Raw genomic sequence first — 22,657 nt, 5'->3', positions numbered from 1 at the left:
AGGCTCCCCTTACAAGTTCATGCCCTAGGCATGTGCCTACTGGGCCTACCTATTAATCCGGTCCTGCGCTACACATGTCTCCACCCACCCAGTTCTCAATTTGACATATTCAATGTCTGTAAGGGGTATCTTCTGCAGCAAAACCACGTTTGCCTTAATTCTCCTCAGGTTCTGCAAAATTTTTGAACGTTTCACTGGGTAATTAATTCCACCCACATTCCAAGTATTTTTTATCACTGTACTTTTTTAATTTAATTTTCATGGTTTTATATGTCAGTGTTTAATAAATTATCTCCAGAACATCTGTATCCATAATTTTTGTTTTCATCGGTGGATTGTTTTCACTGTGGATCATTGGGTCTCCCCATTTTTCTTTGTTGTGCTGTAATTTTGTAAAACCGCATAGTTTTTATGCGGTATATAAATTTTTAAATAAATATTCGAACCATTATATGATAGCGAGAATTTGTACCAACCAACAAAGAGGTACACTGTTCTCCTCCCCAGGAAACCATCCCAGCCTCCCAAGAATATAAGTTCCACTACTTCAATAGATGTAGGGCCCCAATGCCGGCCCACAGGGGAAAGACCCCACTGGTCAGCAATCTCCAAACCTATAAAAATAACACAAAAGAGAAAACCCACCCCTGCAAACACAAATCTCAACCAGAAATCTCTTCTATAATCCCCCTCTATCCAATCCCCCCCTTCCCACCTCACCCATACAGCCCCTTCCCTATTTTCCCCAATCCTACCATTTCTCATCTAGAGAATGTGTCACCCTCAATGCCTACCCTCCTCAAATCCTATGAAATGACCTAAACGCCCTTTCCCCTAGCTCCACTGTATAAAGCCTACTTTCTATCACCCGAAACACCAAATCCTTCTATCACAAGGGGCTGAGAAGCTCAAAAGCAGGGCTAACCCTGAAGACCAAGCCTAGGCAAGAATAGCCCCCCAGCCAAGTAGTACAAAGGCCATCCCTGTGGCTCCTCACTCTACCTCTTCCCCCTCCTACCCCAAACCCCATCAAACACACTTCAACAATCAAAACTTTGCAAGAACACATTCAGGCCCAGCCCCACATAGCATATTCAAGGCCCACTGTTTAAGAAATTCACTGTAAAGAGGCACAGCTAAACAATAGAAAACGCTCCCCCTGGGTGTACTCCCTTCCCCCATCTTATAAACAAATCCCAGGACCCAGGTCTGAATCCACCACTAGCTTGCCTCAATCAACACCAAGCAGCCAGACAAATAATGTCCAATCCAGCCCAAAGTCTCTCTTGTAGATGTTCCCGATGAGGGCTTCGACCCTGAACCTCCCTCTTGGTTAACTGACCCTCTAGATGGGATAAAGAAACATCTATTCAACACTATAGTTTCAGCATTGCTCAATTCTAGAACCTCTTTAAAATATTTTCGAAGTAGGATCTCTGATGAGAGCAGGGGACATTTAGGGAAATTCAATATTCTCAGATTTGAAGCTCTCATATGATTTCACATTGCCAGTGCAACCAAAGACATAGAAACATAGAAACATAGAAATAGACGGCAGATAAGGGCCACGGCCCATCTAGTCTGCCCACCCTAAAGTCCCTCCTTAAGACTATCCTTAATTGCAGAAGTACTAGTTTGCTGTAGCAATACTATCTGAGAATCTAATTTTTTAACTGCTCCTTCTAATTGATTAATTTTTCCATCTATAGATTCCATTTTGGACACTACTTGATCAAGCCCACCTGTGTCAGTTCCACACATCGATTCAATGTGAGGTCCAAAAGTGCCAAATGGCTCTCGTGCCACTGATCATAGTCAAAGTTCTAAATGTACTACCTGCTTCTTAGGATTCACCGGGTTGATCTCCCCATGGTGGGCCAAACTACAGACCAAAACAAATAGATTCCTCACTGTCAGTTGTCCTTAATAAGGCTCCTATTGCTCCCGCAACCTTTAGGAACCACTAGATGCAGGCGACTTGTGGTCTTCCGCGTAGGCCAACGAAAGACTGTGCCCCATTGCCGAGTCATAGAAAGTGATGGTTCCCTGGTGGGTAATGTATCAGTGAGCTGGATATAATAAAGCAAATCAGATCTTGCGGGCAAACAAGCGGGAGCAAACAGGTGGAAAGGCCCACCTCTGTAGCACCACTTTTTGGGAATAATCCTGAAAGCACATGATCCGGTGATTATCATAGGTTACTGACTGGGCTCCCCGAAATGCTTGTAAAATTACACTTTTATATGCATAATTGAGGAGCTTGAGGATTATTACTCATTGTTGAGGCTGAGAGTCCCGGCACTGGCCCAACCTGTGGACCAGCTCAATCTGCAGGGGCCGCACAGAATCTGGGAGTTGTAGTTTCTCAGCAAGCCAGTGTTCCATAAATTGTCTAAGGTCAGTTTCTGGCAAATCCTCAGGGAACCTGCCAAACCATAAGTTATTTCATCAGGTCCTGTTCTCCAGGTCCTCAAGTTGTTCTTCTAGAGCTGCTAGCCGCTGTTGAGCATTTTGCTGTGCGGTCTCCACCATGCTCACCCAGTCCTCCGCAGCACTCACTCGCTGTTGGACTGTGACAAGATCTCAGCTCACATCAGCCACATGACCCTGGAGCTGCACCAGCTTGGCATCAGTCAGAAGCAGATGCTTTTCCAGGATGGTCTCTAGGGTTGCTGTCCCCTCCGTGGTAATTTCGGCGACCCATGCTGAACTAATTGTTGAACTCGTGGAATTAGCGGATACTGACATCTTCTCCTCAGGCCCACAGTTGCCCTCTCAATCTTTTTTTGCCCCTTCAAAGTCATATGGAGGATTAAAGTGTTCCAAATGCTCAAGGCAAGGGTGATGGATGGATACCTGAGCTGTGGCTCAGATAGGGGCACTCCAAAAGCTAGAAAAGTCAGGGATTTTTCAGAGGGCGGCAGGAGAGACACAGATCACCATCCTCTCCTGAGCATGGCTTCACGTGATCCTCCCAGGTGATACTTTTTTATTGGATTACCTAGAGCAGTACATCGCAAACTGTTTGCCGCGGCACACCAGTGTGCCTCCTGAAATTTCTTGTGTGCTGCGACACACTGGCGAGGAGAGTTGTCCACGCCGGCTGCCTGCCTACAGGATGTGCCTCTCGCAGCGAGAAGCATGTCCTGTAGGAAATTAGCCTGTGTGAACGACTCTCCTCCCTTCACCCCCCGGATCCCTGTAACGGTGGGGTTGTGTCAAGATGGGCCTCTGCGCAAGCACGGACGTTGACACAATGACACCATGCATGCATGTGACATCATCGCATCAATCTCCAGGTGCCTTCCAGCCGGGGCACTGCATTTAGTGTGCCACCGGCTGGAAAAGTTTGCGGGACACTGAACAAGAGCATGGTTAGATTATTTTGTTCGACTTAGGGGGTATTTGGCTTGAAGAAGATGGGAAATACTGTCATGACACAGAGGGAGGCAAAGAAAGAGTGAAGTACAGTTTACTACACTGAGTGACATGATACAGACAGTCAGAGGTACAGAGAGAGGGGAGAAGGATGGTGGTATACACAGCACACAGGGTCAAATATTAAAAGGCAAGACTCATGAGCATAAATAGAAACTAAAATGCATAAGTAGGCTCAAATAAAACATTGGACATATTTACAATTAGTTTCTGCTGCTGTGAATGAAGGTCATGTGCACCCTCCCCTCCTTCGAGTGTATGTTCCAGTCCTTACCAACACAGTTTCTGCCACTTCCGTCAAGGGTCAGCCCTTCTGGACACTCGCACTTATAGGATCCAGGAGTGTTTATGCAGCGGCCATTGGGACACACTCCAGGAAAGACAGAGCATTCATTCACATCTGTGTCAAACCAAACAGAGTGCAATCAGTTGCAACCTTGTGGCCTCATGACAATGCATTCATAAACATAGATAGGGTGAGGCTGGAATTGCCTCTTTGGAGGAGAATGGGGAAGTGGCTTGGTGAAAGAGAAAGTGGCCTAGTGGTTAGAGCAATGCACTGAGAATCAAGGATACTACCATCGGTGTAGTTTGGGGAGGAGGAGAATAAAGGGTAAGGAAATCATATTTGCAGGGAGGGAACCAATTCAAGCATTAGAATTTGAACACTTGGGGGGAGGGGGGCAGAGCCTCCAGCCACCTATCCCAAACTATGCTTATTTCTGCCACTAAAATTCCTTGTGACCTTGGACAAATCACTATTTTCCATTGCCTCGGGTACCTGCTTATATTATAAGCTCTTTGGGCAACACATATTGTAGCTGAACACTTACCACCATACAGTGTATGCCCAGCAGCCCTAGAAAAATTATGGGCCCAATATTCAGGCCATGGTGGTAAGGGGCTTGTAAGTAGCTCACAGTAGCGTGGATATTCAATGCTGGGGCATGTCTGGCCTCTAGCATTGAATATCTGGGTATATGTGCTCAGTGACATAGTAAGGGGTGCAGGGGAGGGGAAGGGCAGACCACTTTGGGTACCTTCTTCAGGGGGGCACTGACACTGGTGTAAGGATAGTTAGTGGCCCCTACAATATATGGTTGGTGGGGTCACTTGAGAGGCGCCCTTACAAACGCCAGGTCCCAGGTTCAGTTCCCTCACTGAAGATTCACCAGGAGTAGAATCAAATAAGAAACACAGCCAAAGGTAATTGCATAAAGAATATATTATAGAAATAGTCTTACAGAAAAGCAATATTTATAAGCATTACAATTAATGAGAGAGCAAAGCAGTTTCCCTGCCTTACAGAGTCCAGAAAGAAGCGTGAAGTTCCAGGGAAAGGCAGAGAGAGAGAAAAGGGGGATGGGGTGATGCTTCATGTTCCATAGATAAAGAGAAGGATAGACAGAGAGATAGAGAAAGAGAGAGAGCTCCTGTGTGTTGCAGAGAGGAGGCTTTTATAGCTTGGAATCTTTATTCTGAATATAGAAAACTATTGAGCTTCAATAGAAGTTAAATCTCCCCCTCCTTAGTAAACTTGTGCTAGACAGCCGAAGAATAGACTATGGTCAAATGTAATTTCCAGTATGCCTCTGACAATAGTTTCTGATTAACTTTAGTTATCTGTGCACCTGGACCCATTGTCCTAAGCACCCTCTTAATCAGACATTAACACATTAACACCTTTTAGCTAATCATGATTCAATCAGGGCTATTTAACACCGTCTTTTCTGGCCATATGAAACAGTCTGCCTACACTCAGGGTCTATCTACATTCACATGCCAAAGTCAGTTTGATATAATTTCCCATAGGCCTTCACTAACATTAGTTATGCCAACTGAAAATGCTGAATGCTAGCAATAGCTATGCTGACATCTGGCACCTCTCCTCCTCTCTTCCCCCTCACTGTGTACCTCCTTAAACGTTCGCTGATGCGAGCAGCATCTTCCATATGCTGCTCATGCTGGCTTCGGCTCCCTTCTGACATCACTTCCTGGACATGACATCAGAAGGGAGCTGAGGCCGGCGTGAGCAGAAAGTGGAAGATGCTGCTCATGCCAGTGAACATTTCAAGAGGTAAGTGGGGGGGGGGTGCTCAAGCCCCTGGTGCTAACCCCCCTCACCTACGCTACTGTGTGCGCTGACCCAGAAGTTAACTAGGTACCAGCCAATATTCAGATCAATCCCTGGTTAGCTCAGTGCCTAAAGTTAGGACAGCCATTTTTGTGGCCTAATTTTAAGTGCTTAGCCAATTAGTGGACTGAATAGGAATAGGAATGGCTCCTGGCCTGCTAAAAGGAACTTAAACGGCTATTTGGCAATATTCAATGGGAGATAGATGGCCATATCTTACTGAATATTGCTGGATAGCACTTAGCAGATAACTGGTTATATTGCATGATATAAACAGCTATCTGGTGATATTCAGCAGATGTATCACTGGCTACGTTTGGCAACCAAATTAGACTGTCAAAATACCTGGGATATCTATGGCCAGTTTACATCTAACCATCCAGGGCTGAATATCAGCCTGGCTGGTTAAATGTAAACTGGCTAAATCCCTCCCTCCCCCTCTCCCCCCAGATATTCAATGCTGATCACCGGCAATGTCACTCAAAGCCCAAATGATGAAGTTATGACTGTCTTATTTTGGACACACTGTCAGAAGAGAAAGATCATTGGAGAAGGACATTATGTTTGGGAAGATTGAAGGAACCAGGCAAAGAGGGTGACCTGCAATCAGATGGCTGGACATGTTGAAAACAACCATGGGGATAACGCTGGAGGACTTTACCGGACTAGCACAAAAACGATCTCTTTTTAGATCTGTAATTCACCCAAGTTGTTAGGACTTGAGAATGAGTCGATGACACCTAACTAACTAACTAATACCGGGAATGGCTCAGCAATGAATATCCAGGCTGATCGTCAACTGCGCGAGTCAGCCCAGCTGACTCATGCAGTCTGAATATCAGCCCCTAACTGTCTAAGTTCTGGGTCTACCCAAGCTCCTCCCCTGGACAACCCCTAACCTAGCCAATCAGGGAATGGCCAGTTAGCATAGATATTCAGGGGTACTACCCAGTTAAGTGCAGCTGAATATCAGCAGCCAGCCACCTCAACAAGATGTAACCAGGCAGGAGCCTCATGTGCCAGGTTAAATCCTTTTGAATATTGACCCAGATAAGAATTATTGTTGCTCCTGTTCTCTGGGTGCTCTGAAACTCACCTTCACAGTTCACTCCCTTCATCCGGGCGTAACCTCTCGGACAGGCGGCATCTAGAAGAGAGGAAGAGAGATGGGAGACTAAACAAAACACGTACATATGATACCTGATGGTCATCATCTGAGATCAGGTCAGAAACACAGCAGGGTTTCAGGTGGGGACTCTTTACCCTCGCTGCAAAGCCTCAGTGCGGAGAGGCAGAAATGGTATTACCGATCTCGCAGCGTTCGCAAGGGCTGCCCCAGGCAGCTCCCAAGGTGGCACAACACTCCGACTTCAGTGTGGCTCCGTTAATGTTCACTTCGCAGCGACCATCCTGGATATTTAGCCAGCATGTTCCCTTCATACTGTCTGTAATGGCACAAGAAGGGAAATTGGTCAGACATGTCTGCAGCTACTGTTAAGAACTTTAGCTGTGTACGGACAGAGCTTCACTCTGTGGAGCTGTGATTAAACCACTTCTTAGAACTGAGCTGGTTGTGTATGAGCAGTAATATCATACCAGAGAAGAGACGTGAGCCACTGCTGTGTGCCCAGTGCCCAGGTGTGATCAAATGAAATATTGTTTCATCATAGTCTTTCATATACCTCCAGTCTTCTTACCTCCACACTCTACATCTCACTCACTGTACCTCACTTTCTGTGCTTTCTGCTGCCTCTCTCTGTACTTAAGTTTACACACTTATTATAACCCAAGTCTGAGCCAGTGTTAGACATATAGAAACTGGTCAGGGAGCCCAAAGCCCATCTTCAAGCCCTGCCTTCTTCTGCTTGAGGCAGGCTTGAGGTCCCCTGTGATATGGGGGTCCAAAGCAATTGCCCTGGTTGTCACCCCCTAACACCAGCCCTGACTTGAGCAAAGAATCTATGTGGATGAATTTCTGCTGATAGCCTATTAGTACTATAGAGGTGGCAGAAGCCAGTAATTTAGCATATCTTGGTCATTCTTCAGATGGATGTGGAGGGTAGAGATGGAAGGGGATTATAAGACAATGAAATAGGTTTGGTTGCAAATGGGAGTTTGTATGCTCATCTACTTCAACTAGAAGAAATTCAAGTGGGAGGACTGTATGGGTCAGTCTGATCCCTTTCTATCATCATTTTCTCAGTTACTACTGTATGTTACAATGGATAAGAGTTTTGATAAACTCTGGAAGAGAGTGTGAAGCAGGCTGAGGGTGGGAGGGGATCTTACCCACACAGATAGTCCCAGTGGGGTCCAGCTTGCTGCCCAGAGAACATTCACATATGAAGGAGCCAGCATTGTTCCTGCAGACGCCGTTTACACATGGATTGGACAAACATTCATTCACATCTGTAAAAAGACAGTAGTTATTAGATGAAGGAGTTGTCCAGAGACAAAGGGACTAGAGAAAGACTACTGTGGATTTAAAATGAGCATAAATCGAGAAAGCTGAGGCATAGCCAGGTTTTGATGTCAGGGGGAGCAGACTTTTTTATAATAGGTGCCAGCTGGTGTTGGCTAGGCAGCAGTGCCAGTGTTGTTGCTCAGGTGTTGTGGCTGTGGCGGGCAAGGATTAATACAGGCTGTCTCTGCTGCATTCTGCCTATGAGGAAACAGGAAGTTACATCAGGAGGCAGGATGCAGCAGGAAACTACAAGTAAAAATATTCATACTGTGACCATCACCTCAGGAACACCACACACATTTCTTCCACTAAGACATTTTGTTTAAATCAGATAGGCCTTTGTGTGGCTAAGGAGACCACTAGTTCTAAGCATTTCCATTTTGAGTGACAAACCCTGCCATATTTGAGGCTCTTCAGTTTTCTATGAAAAATCATTCCCTTCCATTTTCTTTGATTGGGTGACCAGAGAATTGGGTACAGAGAGTGCGCTAGATGTGGTGTATTTAGATTTTAGCAAAGCCTTTAAAGGAATTAACAAACAAATGGACAAAGGGAACCCTATAGACATCGTATACCTAGATTTCCAAAAAGCCTTTGACAAGGTACCCCATTAACGCCTACTACGGAAACTGAAGAACCATGGGGTGGAAGGAGACATACATAAATGGATCAAAAATTGGTTGGCGGGTAGGAAGCAAAGGGTAGGAGTGAAGGGCCACTACTCTGAATGGAGGAGGGTCACGAATGGTGTTCCGCAGGGGTCTGTACTCGGACTGCTGCTGTTCAATATATTTATAAATGATCTAGAAATAGGGACGAAGTGCGAAGTAATAAAATTCACAGACAATACCAAACTATTTAGTGGAGTTGGGACTAAAGAGGACTGTGAGGATTTACAAAGGGACCTGAACAAACTAGAAGAGTGGGCGAAGAGATGGCAAATGAAGTTTAATGTAGAGAAATGTAAAGTCTTGCATGTAGGAAACAGAAACCCAAAGTACAGCTATACGATGGGAGGGCTGGTAATGGGTGAAAGTACCCTAGAAAAGGACTTGGGGGTAATAGTGGACAAGACAATGAAGCCGTCGGCACAGTGCGCAGCGGCCTCTAAGAAGGCGAATAGAATGCTAGGTATTCTCAAGAAAGGTATTACAACCAGAACGAAAGAAGTTATTCTGCCGTTGTATCGGGCGATGGTGCACCCACATCTGGAGTACTGCGTCCAATATTGGTCACCGTACCTTAAGAAGGATATGGCGATGCTCGAGAGGCTCCAGAAAACAGCGACACGATTGATAAAAGGTATGGAAAACCTTTCATATGCTGAAAGATTAGAGAAACTGGGGCTCTTTTCCCTGGAAAAGCGGAGGCTTAGAGGGGACATGAAAGAGACAAGATCATGAAGGGCATAGAGAAAGTGGAGAGGGACAGATTCTTCAAACTTTCGTAAACTACAAGAACGAGAGGGCATTCGGAAAAAAAGAGAGGGGACAGATTCAGAACCAATGCTAGGAAGTTCTTCACCCAAAGGGTGGTGGACACCTGGAATACCCTTCCAGAGGGTGTGATAGGACAGAGTATGGTATTGGGGTTCAAGAGGGGATTAGATGATTTCCTGAAGGAAAAGGGGATAGAAGGGTATAGATAGAGGATTACTATACAGGTCCTGGACCTGATGGGCCGTCGCGTGAGCATACTGCTGGGCATGATGGACCTCTGGTCTGACCCAGCAGAGGCACTGCTTATGATCTTATGTTCTTATGTAGAACAATGATTCTGTTATTGAATTGTCTAATTACGCCCTTGCCGGCATAACACTAGTGGATGGGGCAGAAGCTTTCAGAGGCTTGAGACACCCCTGTTGCAAACATTCCTGGTATTCTGCTGAAGCCCAGAGCAGCTGCAGACATGCATACCCTGACACCGGAATCTCATCAGCACTGAACATTCCTACACTCTCATGGCCTTATGCAGGTCCTGCAGATGGACGGCAGGAGGGGACACTCACCTTCACACATTTTTCTTAGTCTGTATCTGTTTTTGTCAGCAACTGTGCTGGTGGAGAGCCAGCAGAGGCTCTCACTTTCACAGGTACCTTGTATCTCTTATCCCTATATCTCTGTCAGTGACTGAAATGTGGCAGCAGGGAGTGCTCACCTTCACAGGTCTCTGTATCGCTCTTGAAGACAAAGCCCTTGGGACAAGTGCAGGCATAGCTGCCAGGTGTGTTCCGGCACAGCCCATTATCGCAGAGCAGGCGATTCACGGAACATTCATCCACATCTAGGATCAAGGAGAGAGTTAATAGGTCTGGCAATGAACAAAGTAGGGCATACTACAGCAAAAACATTACACTTAGACATGATATATCAGGTCAGTAAAGACTTAAAACAGTAAAACATAACTTAGATTACATTAGAAAGAGTGTTAATATGACTTGAGCCAGAAGAAGAAACACCAAGAGAGAACATTAATAAGTCTTAGAGCAAGGAGGGAGATCACTAATAGTGAATGGGTTCGAGAATATTATTTAGGGCTGAGAAGAGGGCGTTACGAAACTTGGCCCCAGAAAATGAACCAAAGGACAATGTTATGTAGTATATCTAAGGTCAGGACAAAGAGAAAGTCTATCTTATTCAACTGTACATATAATTTGCTTTCAGTTTAGCCATCCATCTATTTATCTTAATAACTTTATATTACCCGTCTTGTCCCAGCATGCAACAGAGGTCAGAAGGTGAGAGGGTGGGGATCTCCTCTATGAACATGGAGATGTACATACCTTGTATGACTACAAGGATCAGGAGCTAGCAAAATCGGACAAAACGGATGGAGAGTTGAAGGGCAAAAGAATGGGAAAATCTTGCACAGAATATAGCATGGTTCGTCAATACTTCAACTTACCAACACAGTTCTTGCCCGTTGGGTCAGATTCATAGCCCAGATTGCAGATGCAGCGATAACTGCCACGCAAGTTTTCACACATGCCATTGGGGCAAATCTCTGAATTCAGGGCACATTCATTAATATCTAGGGGAAAGAGATGATCATAGCTGAGACTGCAGTAAAAGACTGTTCAACTTTCCTAACTCTGGGATAGTCCGTACAGGCCAAGGGAGGTGAAGGAGAGACAAAGGCTGGGCAACAATAGGGTGGGAAACTGGGTAAGCCCAGGGAGAAAGACGTATCTGAGGGAGGCTGGGGTTAGAAATAACTGAGGGAGGTTGTTGGTTCAAGCCCTGTGCTGCTCCTTGTGACCCTGGCCAAGTCACCCACTGCCCCCGGTACCATAACTAGACTATGAGCCCGCCAGGACAGATAGGGAAAAATACCTAGAATACCTGATTAGATTGTGAACTGATTGTGAACTGCTTTGATAGCTATGCTGATGGGCGGTATATCAAATACAAAATAAACATGGAAACTTAGGGAGGTTAGGGAGAGGAAAACAACAGGGAAAGCCTGGAAAGGGGGACAATAGCAGAAGTGTGCTGGTGGGAGGTTCAGTAAAGCAACAGGAGTCAGGCAGCAGGACAGCTTGAGGGAGCTGGAAAGGGGGCTTTTCAAGAGAGACTGGGAAAGTGGAAAGGAGCAGAAGGAAGGGAGGGAATGGAGAGGATGGCTGGAGAAGGGAAGAACAGCAGAACAGACATCGAAACTAAGCAGATGGGGGTTTCAGATCAGGATTTGGCACAATAATGAATCTCTCTCTTGTTCTCCAGTCACACCAAAATGGTAATGCTACACCTAAGTCAAGTCAAGCACTACACAGCTATTGCTACATCATACCATCATTGCTGAAATATAATTTTGGCTTCTCAGAGCACTACATGGCCATCATTATAAACTGAACCAATATCAACGAAAATACATTGGGGTCAATGTGGCTATGTTAGTCCCTCAATATTGGGCCATGTTCAGGCAACATCATTGAATATTCAGGTTTATGCAACCAGCTATATTCAGCACTTATCCCCAAATTATATATATGGCACCTAAAGTTGTGTGCGTACATCAGTGCGCATAGCCAATGTACGCATACAACTTAATTGATTAATAGGCCTAATCAGCACCCATAAATGGCAACACCTAACTGATGCTAATTGGAGTTAATTGAAAGTTACGCTCACAATTTGGTAGGTGCACTGCCCAAAGGGACAAATTTTATAAACAGCATACCTACCACTGTCTAACCAGCCAATTAGAATGCACTTTTTTTTTTTTTTTTAGAAACACCCTTAGGAAAATCGCCTATATTATAGGCATTTTTTTGAGCCTAGGGAGGCACATAGGGCCACCTAAGCTCATCCAAGGCTAGGCTTAGATGTGGTTTAGCCCGGAAGTGGCCTTAGGTGAGCTTAGGCGGCCCTAGGTATCTCCCTAGGGTTGCGACAGGCGTCTGAAATGTAGGCCAGCAAAATGCTGGTCTACATTTGAAAGAGATGAAGTCACTGAGCCAATTGCAGCAAGGGAATCTCCCTGCTGCGATCAGTTTAGCGGCCATAGCAGGAAACCCATCCCCCCCTCAGAAGACGACCAGCAGGAGGGATGGCCAGTCCCTCCTGCCTGGACCTCCGAAACTGACCCCATCACCCCCCAATGTCCACGGCAGGAGAAGTGCCCAATTCCTCCTGCCACCATCACCCTGAGACATTCCCCGGCAGGAGAGATGCCCAGTCCCTCCTGCCACTCCCCCCCCCCCGAAACATCCCGAGACAGGATGAATGACCAGTCCCTTCTGCCAGAAACCCCCCCACTCCTCTGAGACATTCCCCGGCAGGAGAGATGCCCAGTCCTTCCTGCCAGAACCCCCTGCAGGCAAGCCCTCCCCATCCTATCGGGGGGATATCTTAGGGGAGGTGATGAGTTCCCTGTTGCGGACGCTAAACTGATCGCGACATGGAGATTCCCTTGCCACGATCAGCTCAGTGGCAATATGATTCTCTAATTGGCGCCTGTGACAGTTAGAGAATCATGGTGGTTAGGTGTGCTTAGGCTTCTGTCCGTGAGGACAGATGCGATTCTATATAGGATATCCATGTGCAATTCTCAAAAGCTGCTTAGGCGGCTTCTGAGACCGGGCAACCTATACAGAATCCAGCCAAAAATGTGCGTAAATCTGGAAAGGGGACATGGTTAAGGGCAGTTCATGGGTGTTCTTTTAACTGCAAGTTTTTAGCTTATGCACCAGTGTGCGCACAACTTAGGCACAGGCATTTAGACTAGGTTTTCCTTGGCTTAAATGGGTGCGCCTACAAGTTATGATGCATAACCAGCACTAATTATATTTCTACAAGTTGCGCATAACTTTCATAGAATTATGTTTAGCGTCGCACTAGTTGGTACTGTGTTTTTTAAGGTGTGATATATAGAATCAGGCCTTTAACCACATAAAGATAGAACTGAGTTTTGTGTGTTCTGATTTAACCACTAAACTTAGAAAGTTAAGGGCAACTTTGAGTTTAGCAGTTTGTGGTGATATCTAGAGGCATTAACCAATGAATTGCCGCTGAATATTAATGGATAGCCCCGAACAAGTGATTTAACCAGCTAGGAACTGTTTCTTGACGATTAAATTGCTTGGAATATTGACCCCATTGATTTTCCAAGAAGTGCACACTGATTTATATCACTGAAAAGGTCTTAGTTACCCTCTTTGGTTCACTTTGGCCACTGCAGAACACAGAATGCTATAAGAAACTCATGTAGGGGTTTTAAACGCATTGAAACAAACTGACTATTATACAGACTATGTAGAGCAGCAATCCTCAGCCCCATTCTACCATCTACCATCCTGCCCAATTACTATTTACATAGGGTTATCAGACATCCGGATTTCCTCGGACATGTCCTCCTTTTCCAGGGGTCTGGACAGCTTTTCAAAACCCGGCACTTTGTCTGGGTTTGGAAAAACTTCCATCTAGCAGCAAAGTCGGGACAGCATCTGCGCATGCGCGGATGCAATATGTGATGTCACACACACATGTATGATGTCATTACATCACACCAGCGCATGCACAGACGCCCTTCCGACTAGTGAACAGGTTGAGGGGGGGGGGGGAACAGGGCATGACTCGGGTGGAATAGGGCGGGCAGAACAGGGCAGGCCTGAGGGAGCGGCCATGGGTCTGGATTTTCGTTCTGGAAAATCTGGTGACCCTACATTTACATACTTGCCCTGCTCATTTCAGAGGGCCCGAGTGAGTCCCATGGGGTTCCAGAGCTTTGAGAGGACTGAACATGGTGAGAAGCCTCTTACCTCTGCCATCTGCAGTGATCCCAATACCACTGCTGCAAAGCGCTTGGAATTCGGCTGGAAAACAAATCAGAAAATAGTAAGCTCCGCTGTCATAGGAAGAAGTGATGACACTTGGGCAGCACAAGGTGACCTCAACAATCAGTCCCAGGACTGCACACCTTCTTCCGTTCACTAGCATTTTATCATCCTACCCATGTGATGTCTCTCACCTGAACTTTTGGCTGGACACGGCTGGCAGGGCTCGCCAAAGCCATGATCGGGGTTGGCACAGCAGCACTCTGATTTTGTGACAGCACCCGGAAAGGGCCGGGCACATGTCCCTTTCTTGATGGTGCCGTAGCAGGTACTGCGCATATGTGTATCGACACAGACGCGTCCGTCGATGCCAATTGTAAGGCCACCCAGGCACTCGCAGCGGAAAGAACCCTCCGTGTTAATGCAGCGTCCATTCATGCACATGCCTGGAGTTTGACACTCATTAATATCTGTAAAAAGGAAAGAGCGGTCATTAATGCAAGAAATGGACATCCCTGGCAGGGCAGATAAAATGAGGAGGAAGTTGAGAAAGCTCAGGAAGTGGTCAAGACTGGTAGATAAGATTTAACACACAAACATACATGGTTCGATATTCAAAGACAATTTAACCAGCTCCTGGCCAATTAAATTGCCTATTTGGGGGGCTAACTGCTTTTAGTGCCGCTGAAAATAATTGATGAGCATCGAAATGAAACTTGCTATTTTGGGGGTGTTCCTGGAGCGGAGGCAGCACTTGGATGACTAAGGAACTCTTTTACGAAGCCGTTTAGCGCGGGCCACTGTGGTAACGGCCCCGAAGCCCATAGAGATTTAAAGGGCTTCGGGGCTGTTACCGCGCGGCTTTCTAAAACAGGCCCTAAGTGCCAATATTCAGCATTTAACCGGCCAGGTTACCTGCATAAATTTAAAAGCCAGTCCTATCATAGCCTGTTAAGTGCTGAATATCATACTTAACTGGCTACGTCTTAACCAGCCTCAGAAACCTAGACACTCAATGCCAATGTCCAGATATGGCCTGGCGTTGAACTTCCAGGTATAACACCAGCGTTGTCAGCAAAACATTGATCACAGCCAGCAGAATATCAGGCCCCCAATCTTCAATCTGGGTTAAAGGAATCCAAAGGAGTAGTAAATGAAAAAGGGGGAGCACAGGTGGAAGAGAATTAGGTACTAATGTGCACTAAAGAGGAAATTTTTCAGCGTGATTTTATATATATATATTTTTTATTTATTTCACAATTACTATACTACTATAACTGTATAGGACAGACCTCAGTGGTTTACAAACTAAAAAAAACAGAAAGGAAAGTCAGAATTACGATAGGAAAGAATACCAACCACATAATACACAGGGTAAAGATCACATAATCAGACCAAACGCACTGAGGCCTCAGACCCTCATGTTATCCTTTGGAGAAAGCTTGGGAAAACAGCCATGTTTTAACTGCTGCTTTGAAATGTTCAAGTGAAGGTGCACCACGAATGGAGAATGGAATGGAGTTCCAGGTGAATGGATCTGATGATCAGAAAGGGGTAAATTCAAGAAATGTAGGCGCTGGAATGATGAGCATTTAGGCGTCTTTCGCACGCGTACGGAGGCATCTAGGCACACTTACAGATGCCTAAGGCTGGTGCACTTGGGTAGACGCCCTGTGGAGATGTCAATGAGAGCAAGGTAGAAACAAGTGTCACTAGTGATCTTTAGTTTTAATTTGGACACTCGTTTCTACCTTGCTCTCATTGATATCTCCACAGGGCGTCTACCCGAGTGCACGTATGCACAGCACTGAAGGGACACGTATCATGTACCTTGTAGTTTTCCTTAGGCTGTGTTTGAAGCTGTAAATCCAGACATTGTTTGCCTTCTCTTGCTGAAATACTGCAAGGCCATTTTATGTTTGAGAAGATGTGTGTTTTTATCTTGTTGTGAAGTGAATTCAATTGTTTTCATAGCTGTATTTGTAAGAAGCTTTAGATAACAAAATTGTCTGCTATGCAGAGCACCCTTTGGACTTCAGCCTTTAGATAGTAAGATGCTTGTTATTTCTTTAAAGTTTCATGTGACCTGTGTCCATATATGGTTTGTATTTACATCATATGCTGACAACACTGATTCATGTAAAATGATATAAAAGGGTTGTAGAGCTGACAATAAAATGGAAATGTTTGGGAGATTTCTTGTCTCTAAGATATTGTCCCCAGATGCATCTGTCTTACTAATGACAGAGAGAGAGTGCGGGGCAGTAATTGGGACCTAATCCTTTCAAGCACCATATTCAAGACAGACTCTTGATAAAGGCACAGATGCTGAAAAACTGCCAGTGTCGAGTCTTTGAGCCCTTGTGGCATACTCATCAATAAAGTGACTTTTTGAACTATACACCCTTGGTTGATCTCTTGGCATCTTGCCGTCACGACTCCCCCATTGTGTGCTTTCATCTCGTTGTTGAGGCCTGTCCTTGGTTTCTGATACAGTGCCTACCAGAGATTGACACGAGGTAGCGCCTGTTTTGCAGGTTCCTACCACAGCAGACACCATTTCCAGAAACAGGCCCTAAGTGTGAATTCTATAACAGTTCAGTGCAAAATTGCCATTACTGAACTCTAGCCTAAGTCTGCAGTTTTGCGCCTAACTTTACGCTTGAGCACTTATGCCATGTCAAAGCCTGCTGTAAGTGCTCATGCCTAGGGTTACCAGACATCTGGGAAAACCCAAACATGTCCTCTTTTGTGAGGGTTGGGGGGGGGGGGCGCCAATACAAAAGTTGGCTCAGGGCACCATAGTCCCTTCAGCCAGCCCTGCAGATGCCATTATAGAACTGGCGCTCAGCACACAGCATCAGCACACCTAACTAGAGGTAACAAATTAAAGAATTGACCCTTTAGCTAGTTAAATTTAAAATGCCTGCCCTGGCCCATTAATTCCATGTGTATTGATTGTGATTCTACCCACAAAAACAGGTGAGAGAGAAAAAATTTTAAATATGTAAATCTTGGAGCAGTGGCCCAGTGGTTTGAACAAGGAGCTGACCACTAGACAAACCAGTGCTCAAATCTTGTTTTCCCCCAACATTCATTATTACCACAGGTACCAACTTACCTATATATGGGGAATGAAGTTGTGCATGCAAATTTGGCCTTGTGGCCAAATTGCATGCACAGCTTAATTATTTAATGAGCCAATCAGCACTGATAATATAATTGGCACTATAATAATAAGTAGTAATGCATGAGCCTTAAGCCCCTGGCCTATACTTGCAGACATTTACCCACGCAGTAACGCCCATTTGGGGCCAGCACAAAGCCTGGCTTGCAGATGCACTTGAAGCTGCCATCCTCGTTGATGCACATGCCATTCAGACACATATTGGTGGTGGCACACTCATCATGATCTGCAAAGAAAAGAAAGCAGCATGAATCTGCCCAAAGAAGAAAAACCAAGCTCCCATACACCTCTTTCCTCCCACTTCCGCCCCTTAAGGGCTCCTCTCTGAGAAACGCGAGGCATCATACATCATAGCCTCCCAACCGGGAAAACCTTCCCAGTAGTTAGAGCAATGGGCAGAGAACCGGGGAAACCAGGGTCATTTACATAATAATATAAGTGATGGCAGAAAAAAAAGACTAGTTGGCCAATCCAGTCTGCCTAGTTATTCCAGTCCACATTTCTAGGGATATATCCGAACCAGTGGCATAGCTAGGACTGAATGGGTCCTGAGCAAAAAAAAAGTTAAGATGGGTCCTCCTATAGCACCATCGGTCCCAGGGTATGGGTTCGGGGGGAGGGGGGGGGGTGGAAGAGGAGGACAAATCTTTCACGAGCTCCAGTAAACAAATTTTGCAAAAAGCAAACTCATTATAAACCTATAATAGAATATTAGAAATAGAAACTGAAATGCAAGATATCAGAGATGTGCATTTCCGAAAGCTGACATATTTACAATTAATACATTTTTTTAAAAAACAATCTTTTTTCTACTTTTTGTTATCTGGTCATTGCTTTGGTCCTAGTGTCTTTTTTCTACCTTTCTCTGTTTTTTTTTCTTAATTCTCTTTCAAGGGGCTTCTTTTGTTTTGACATTTCTTCTCTTTATCCACTATCTAGTTTTCTTCTGTGTTCATATCTATCTTGTCCAGCATCTCCCTTTTGTGTCCCCATCCCTATCCTCCCTCCATATTCAATGACTGTCCTCTCAGTGTCCATATCCTACCTCTATATTCCCTACACTTCCTTCATAATCTGTATTTCCTCTCCTCCCTGTTCCTCACCATGTCTGGCTTCTCCCTTCTCTCTTCCCGTCCTCTTGCATCCCCACCCCAGGTCTAGTCTCTCTCTGCCATCCACCAACCTCCCAATCCAGCATTTCCCTCCGTCCCCTTTATTCCAGGTCTTTTCCTTTCTCTCCCCCCTTCTCTCTGCTTTCCTTGTCTCACTTTTCCTCCATTTCCTTGCTCCAGTTCTCTCTCTTTCTATCCTCTAATTCCCCCCTTCATTTCCAGCATATCTTACCCTCTGAGGGTTCAGCATGACTCTAAATCCTCTCTTTCTCTTTCTCCCTGTGCAGGCCTGGCATCTATTTACCCTCCTCTATCCCCCAACCTACAGGGGCCTGGCATCTCTCTGCAAACCCTCCTGTAGGCGAGTCACAGCACAGGAAAACATAAGAACATAAGAACTGCCATCTCCGGATCAGACCTTCAGTCCATCAAGTCCGGCGATCCGCACACGCGGAGGCCCAGCCAGGTGTACACCTGGCGTAATTTTAGTCACCCATATCCCTCTATGCCTCTCGTAAGGAGATGTGCATCTATTTTGCTTTTAAATCCTAGAACGATGGATTCCGCAATAACCTCCTCTGGTAGAGCATTCCAGGTGTCCACCACTCGTTGCGTGAAGCAGAACTTCCTGATATTTGTCCTGGACTTGTCCCCCCCTTAGCTTCAGTCCATGTTCTCTTGTCCGTGTCATATTGGACATTGTAAATAATTTTTTTCCTGCTCTATTTTGTCGATTTCCTTTCAGTATTTTGAAAGTCTCGATCATATCCCCTCGCAGTCTCCTTTTCTCAAGGGAGAACAATCTCAGTCTCTTAAGTCGTTCCTCGTATTTCAAGTTCTCCATACCTTTTATTAGCTTAGGCGTGTAGTCTAGTTGTGTAACCTAGGTGTAGTCTAAGCATGTAGGGTGCACGTGTAGTCTAGACGTGTAGCTTAGGCATGTAGGGTACATGTGTAGTCTAGGTGTATAGCCTAGGCATGTAGGGTACACGTGTAGTCTAGGTATATAGCCTAGGCATGTAGGGTACACGTGTAGGCTAGGTGTGTAGGGTGCACGTGTAGCCTAGGCATGTAGGGTACACGTGTAGCCCAGGCATGTAGCCTAGGCGTATAGGGTACACGTGTAGTCTAGGTATGTAATCTAGGCATGTAGGGTGCACGTGTAGCCTAGGCGTGTACTCTAAGTATGTAGTCTAGTGATGATAAAAATTCATGCTGTTTGAAACTTTGGTGCCAGGAAAATGGATATGCAAATTACATGAATATGTATTAAACATACCTGAGAGTGGAACCTATGGGCGCCTTATCAGTTAGTGCGTCCATGTTATCCTATGGGCGCCTTATCGGTCAGTGCGTTCATGTTAACCAATGGGCCCCTTATAGGTTAGTGCGTGCATGTTAACCTATGGGCAGAGGCAGCATGTTTCAATTGCTGCCTCTGTTGGTGATTTATGCATGTCTTCAAGACTGGGTCATGGGAATGGGGATGGGGTTGGTGAGACATTGGACCAGGCGGAGTCCAGATGGCTAATGTTTGCAGGGAGTGAAGTGAGGTTCACTACCATAGGCGGCCCCTACCATTTGGCATCCCTGGGCATTTTGTCGGTCTTGCTCAATGGCAGCTAGGTCCATGATCCCAACTGCAAGCCACTGCAATTTTCCTGCTTGTAGGATAATAGTCATTTAACAGCTATCAAAACTAGAGAGGCTGCTATCTGAAGAAAGGAAAGTGGGAGAGAGGAGATATGATAGAGATATTTAAATACCTTCATGATATAAATGCATAGGAGATACGCCTCTTTTAATTGAAAAGAAGCTCTGGAATGAGGAGCCATAGGATGAAGGTGAAAGGGGATAGACTCAAAAGTAACCTGAGGAAATATTTCTTCGTGGAAAGGGTGGTGGATTTGTAGTACGGCCTCCCAGTGGAGGTGGTAAAGTTGAAATCTGTATCTGAATTAGAGAATGACATGGGGACAAATTTTCCCCCGTCCCCGTGGGAACTCATTTTCCCATCCTATCCCGGGAAGTTCTTTTCCTGTCCCTGCCCCATTCCTGCAAGCTCTGTCCTCATTTGCACAAGCCTCAAACACTTTAAAATCATGTGTCCGAGACTTGTGCGGTTAAGGCAGTGCTTATAGGAAAGGGACAGGGACAGCGCAAAACTCGTAGGGATGGGATGAGGAAATTGAGTTCCTGCAGGAGAAAAATTTGTCCCCATGTCATTCTTTAATCTGAACTCAAGAAAGCTTGAGATAAGCACCTAGGATCTCTAAGTGAGTGAAAGGGAGAGAAGATGGCATGGATGGGCAGACTGGATAGATCATATGTCCTTTATGTGCTTTAAGTTTTCTCTGTTTCTAACTGGTCTTCTAGACCCCCAAGGTCTCTTTGTACAGTACCCTTTGGTTAATTTCTGAGGCCTTGTAGTTTGCTGGTACCAACCCAGGTACCTCACAGTCTGCTGTATATTTGCTTCCTTTATCTGCCCTGTCTTTAATCATTATCTCCTCTTCTCTCAAGAGAGCCCACATAAGCCGCAGCTCCATCCCAGTTTCACTCCTTGAGTACCCTTGTTCTAACCCGATAGCGCCACAGCGTTCACAATGAATATTCAGCAGTACTGTACAGTTAAGTAACACTAAGTATTGGTTCCCTGCCTGCTCAGTATGGCATAAGCAGGCAGGATCCTCTCCTGAACCTTAGATTGTGAGCCCTCCAGGCACAGGGACCTGAACGCACCTCTCCTTGAGATACTACCAAAACGAGAAAACATAAATCCATATTCCTTCCCCTGCTCATACTACTCATGAAATATGACAGCAGATGAAAGTCATAAAGCCCACTAGATGGAAACAAACGGCTAGAATGGCTACTCTAAAAATATTTGTGAAATACAATATTAAAAATTGCCAAAACTCTGGTTAAAGATGTTTTCTGTATATATTTCTCATGGTCTCACGGACTGGCATTCAACCAATGCAGGTTGACCACCCCTATTTTGGAGCCTTCTTTCCTCTGAAAATGGTTTGCTTCTAGTGCCTGAATTATACCTTTGAGATATCTGAATGTCTTTTTAAAAAAAATCTCTTCCCCTCCCCCTTTTCAGTAACGGCTCTCCCAACAATGGAGCCTCCTACTTACCCCTTCTTTGGGAGGAAATGGCACTAGATAAATTTAAGAGTTCTCTGAATTGCTTCCTTTTCTTTTTATAGCCCCAAGATCGCAAAGCGAAGAAAGTGCTGATGGGAGGCTCAGGTTAGAACATGCAAGTAGGCCTCCGTCAGATCGAGAGAGCTGAACTGCCAGAATCACGTAGAGTCTCCATGCGAAAAGACAGAACTTTGAGAGCCCTGTTGACCCTTTTCAAATCAATGATGTTTTTGGAAATTAATGCCTTACAACTTCTATTCAAACTTCATTGTTAAGTAACATCAAGGAACAAATTTTAGATTACCAGCAACCCCATCCCTGATGTTTTTTTCCACTATTTGTTCTTTGCTTTAAACATGGTAGTTCCTCCCATTTCCCCCTCATTTCAGTTTTGTCATATCTAAAGTCTGTCTATTATATGCTCTGCCTATGTATTTTATTGATGTACATTGCTTTGAAAATTTCATATAAGCGTTTTATCAAATTTTAAAGAAAACTTTTATTAAGCCATAGTAGAGGTGTCTACTGCAGCCCGGAACACTAAATGCTCCAACGCTGCTTCGACACTCATAGAATTCCTATGAGCATCGAAGCATTAATGACCACACCAATTAAGCTCATTAATCAATTTTGAGTTCCATGTATTATTAGGTTGGGGTTTTTTTATATACCGCCTATCAAGGTTCTCTAAGCGGTTTAGCAATCAGGTACTCAAGCATTTTCCCTATCTGTTCCGGTGGGCTCACAATCTATCTAACGTACCTGGGGCTATGGAGGACTAAGTGACTTGCCCAGGGTCACAAGGAGCAGTGCGGAGTTTGAACCCACAACCTCAGAGTGCTGAGGCTGTAGCTCCAACCATTGCGCCACACACTCCTCCTTGGCTATGCATCTC

General features: G+C 45.2%; 1 protein-coding gene across 3 annotated transcripts in view; it reads right to left on the bottom strand.

Moving 5' to 3' along the window:
• Nucleotides 1-22,657, bottom strand: part of FBN3 (fibrillin 3) — a 518,221-nt gene that overhangs the window by 152,754 nt on the left and 342,810 nt on the right. For all 3 annotated transcript variants that reach the window (XM_033955282.1, XM_033955284.1, XM_033955283.1), the window contains 9 exons: nucleotides 17,601-17,723; nucleotides 14,505-14,780; nucleotides 14,296-14,349; nucleotides 10,941-11,066; nucleotides 10,194-10,319; nucleotides 7,862-7,981; nucleotides 6,880-7,017; nucleotides 6,669-6,719; nucleotides 3,713-3,838 (listed from right to left, as the gene is read on the bottom strand). In XM_033955282.1, coding sequence (XP_033811173.1) covers nucleotides 3,713-3,838; nucleotides 6,669-6,719; nucleotides 6,880-7,017; nucleotides 7,862-7,981; nucleotides 10,194-10,319; nucleotides 10,941-11,066; nucleotides 14,296-14,349; nucleotides 14,505-14,780; nucleotides 17,601-17,723 — 1,140 coding nt within the window. The remainder of the gene's footprint in view (nucleotides 1-3,712; nucleotides 3,839-6,668; nucleotides 6,720-6,879; nucleotides 7,018-7,861; nucleotides 7,982-10,193; nucleotides 10,320-10,940; nucleotides 11,067-14,295; nucleotides 14,350-14,504; nucleotides 14,781-17,600; nucleotides 17,724-22,657) is intronic.

Source organism: Geotrypetes seraphini, chromosome 8, assembly GCF_902459505.1.
Source record: "Geotrypetes seraphini chromosome 8, aGeoSer1.1, whole genome shotgun sequence".
NCBI classification, from domain to species: Eukaryota; Metazoa; Chordata; class Amphibia; order Gymnophiona; family Dermophiidae; genus Geotrypetes; species Geotrypetes seraphini.
The sequence above is the reverse complement of the archived record's forward strand: the minus strand, read 5'-3'. Positions and strand labels throughout refer to the sequence as shown.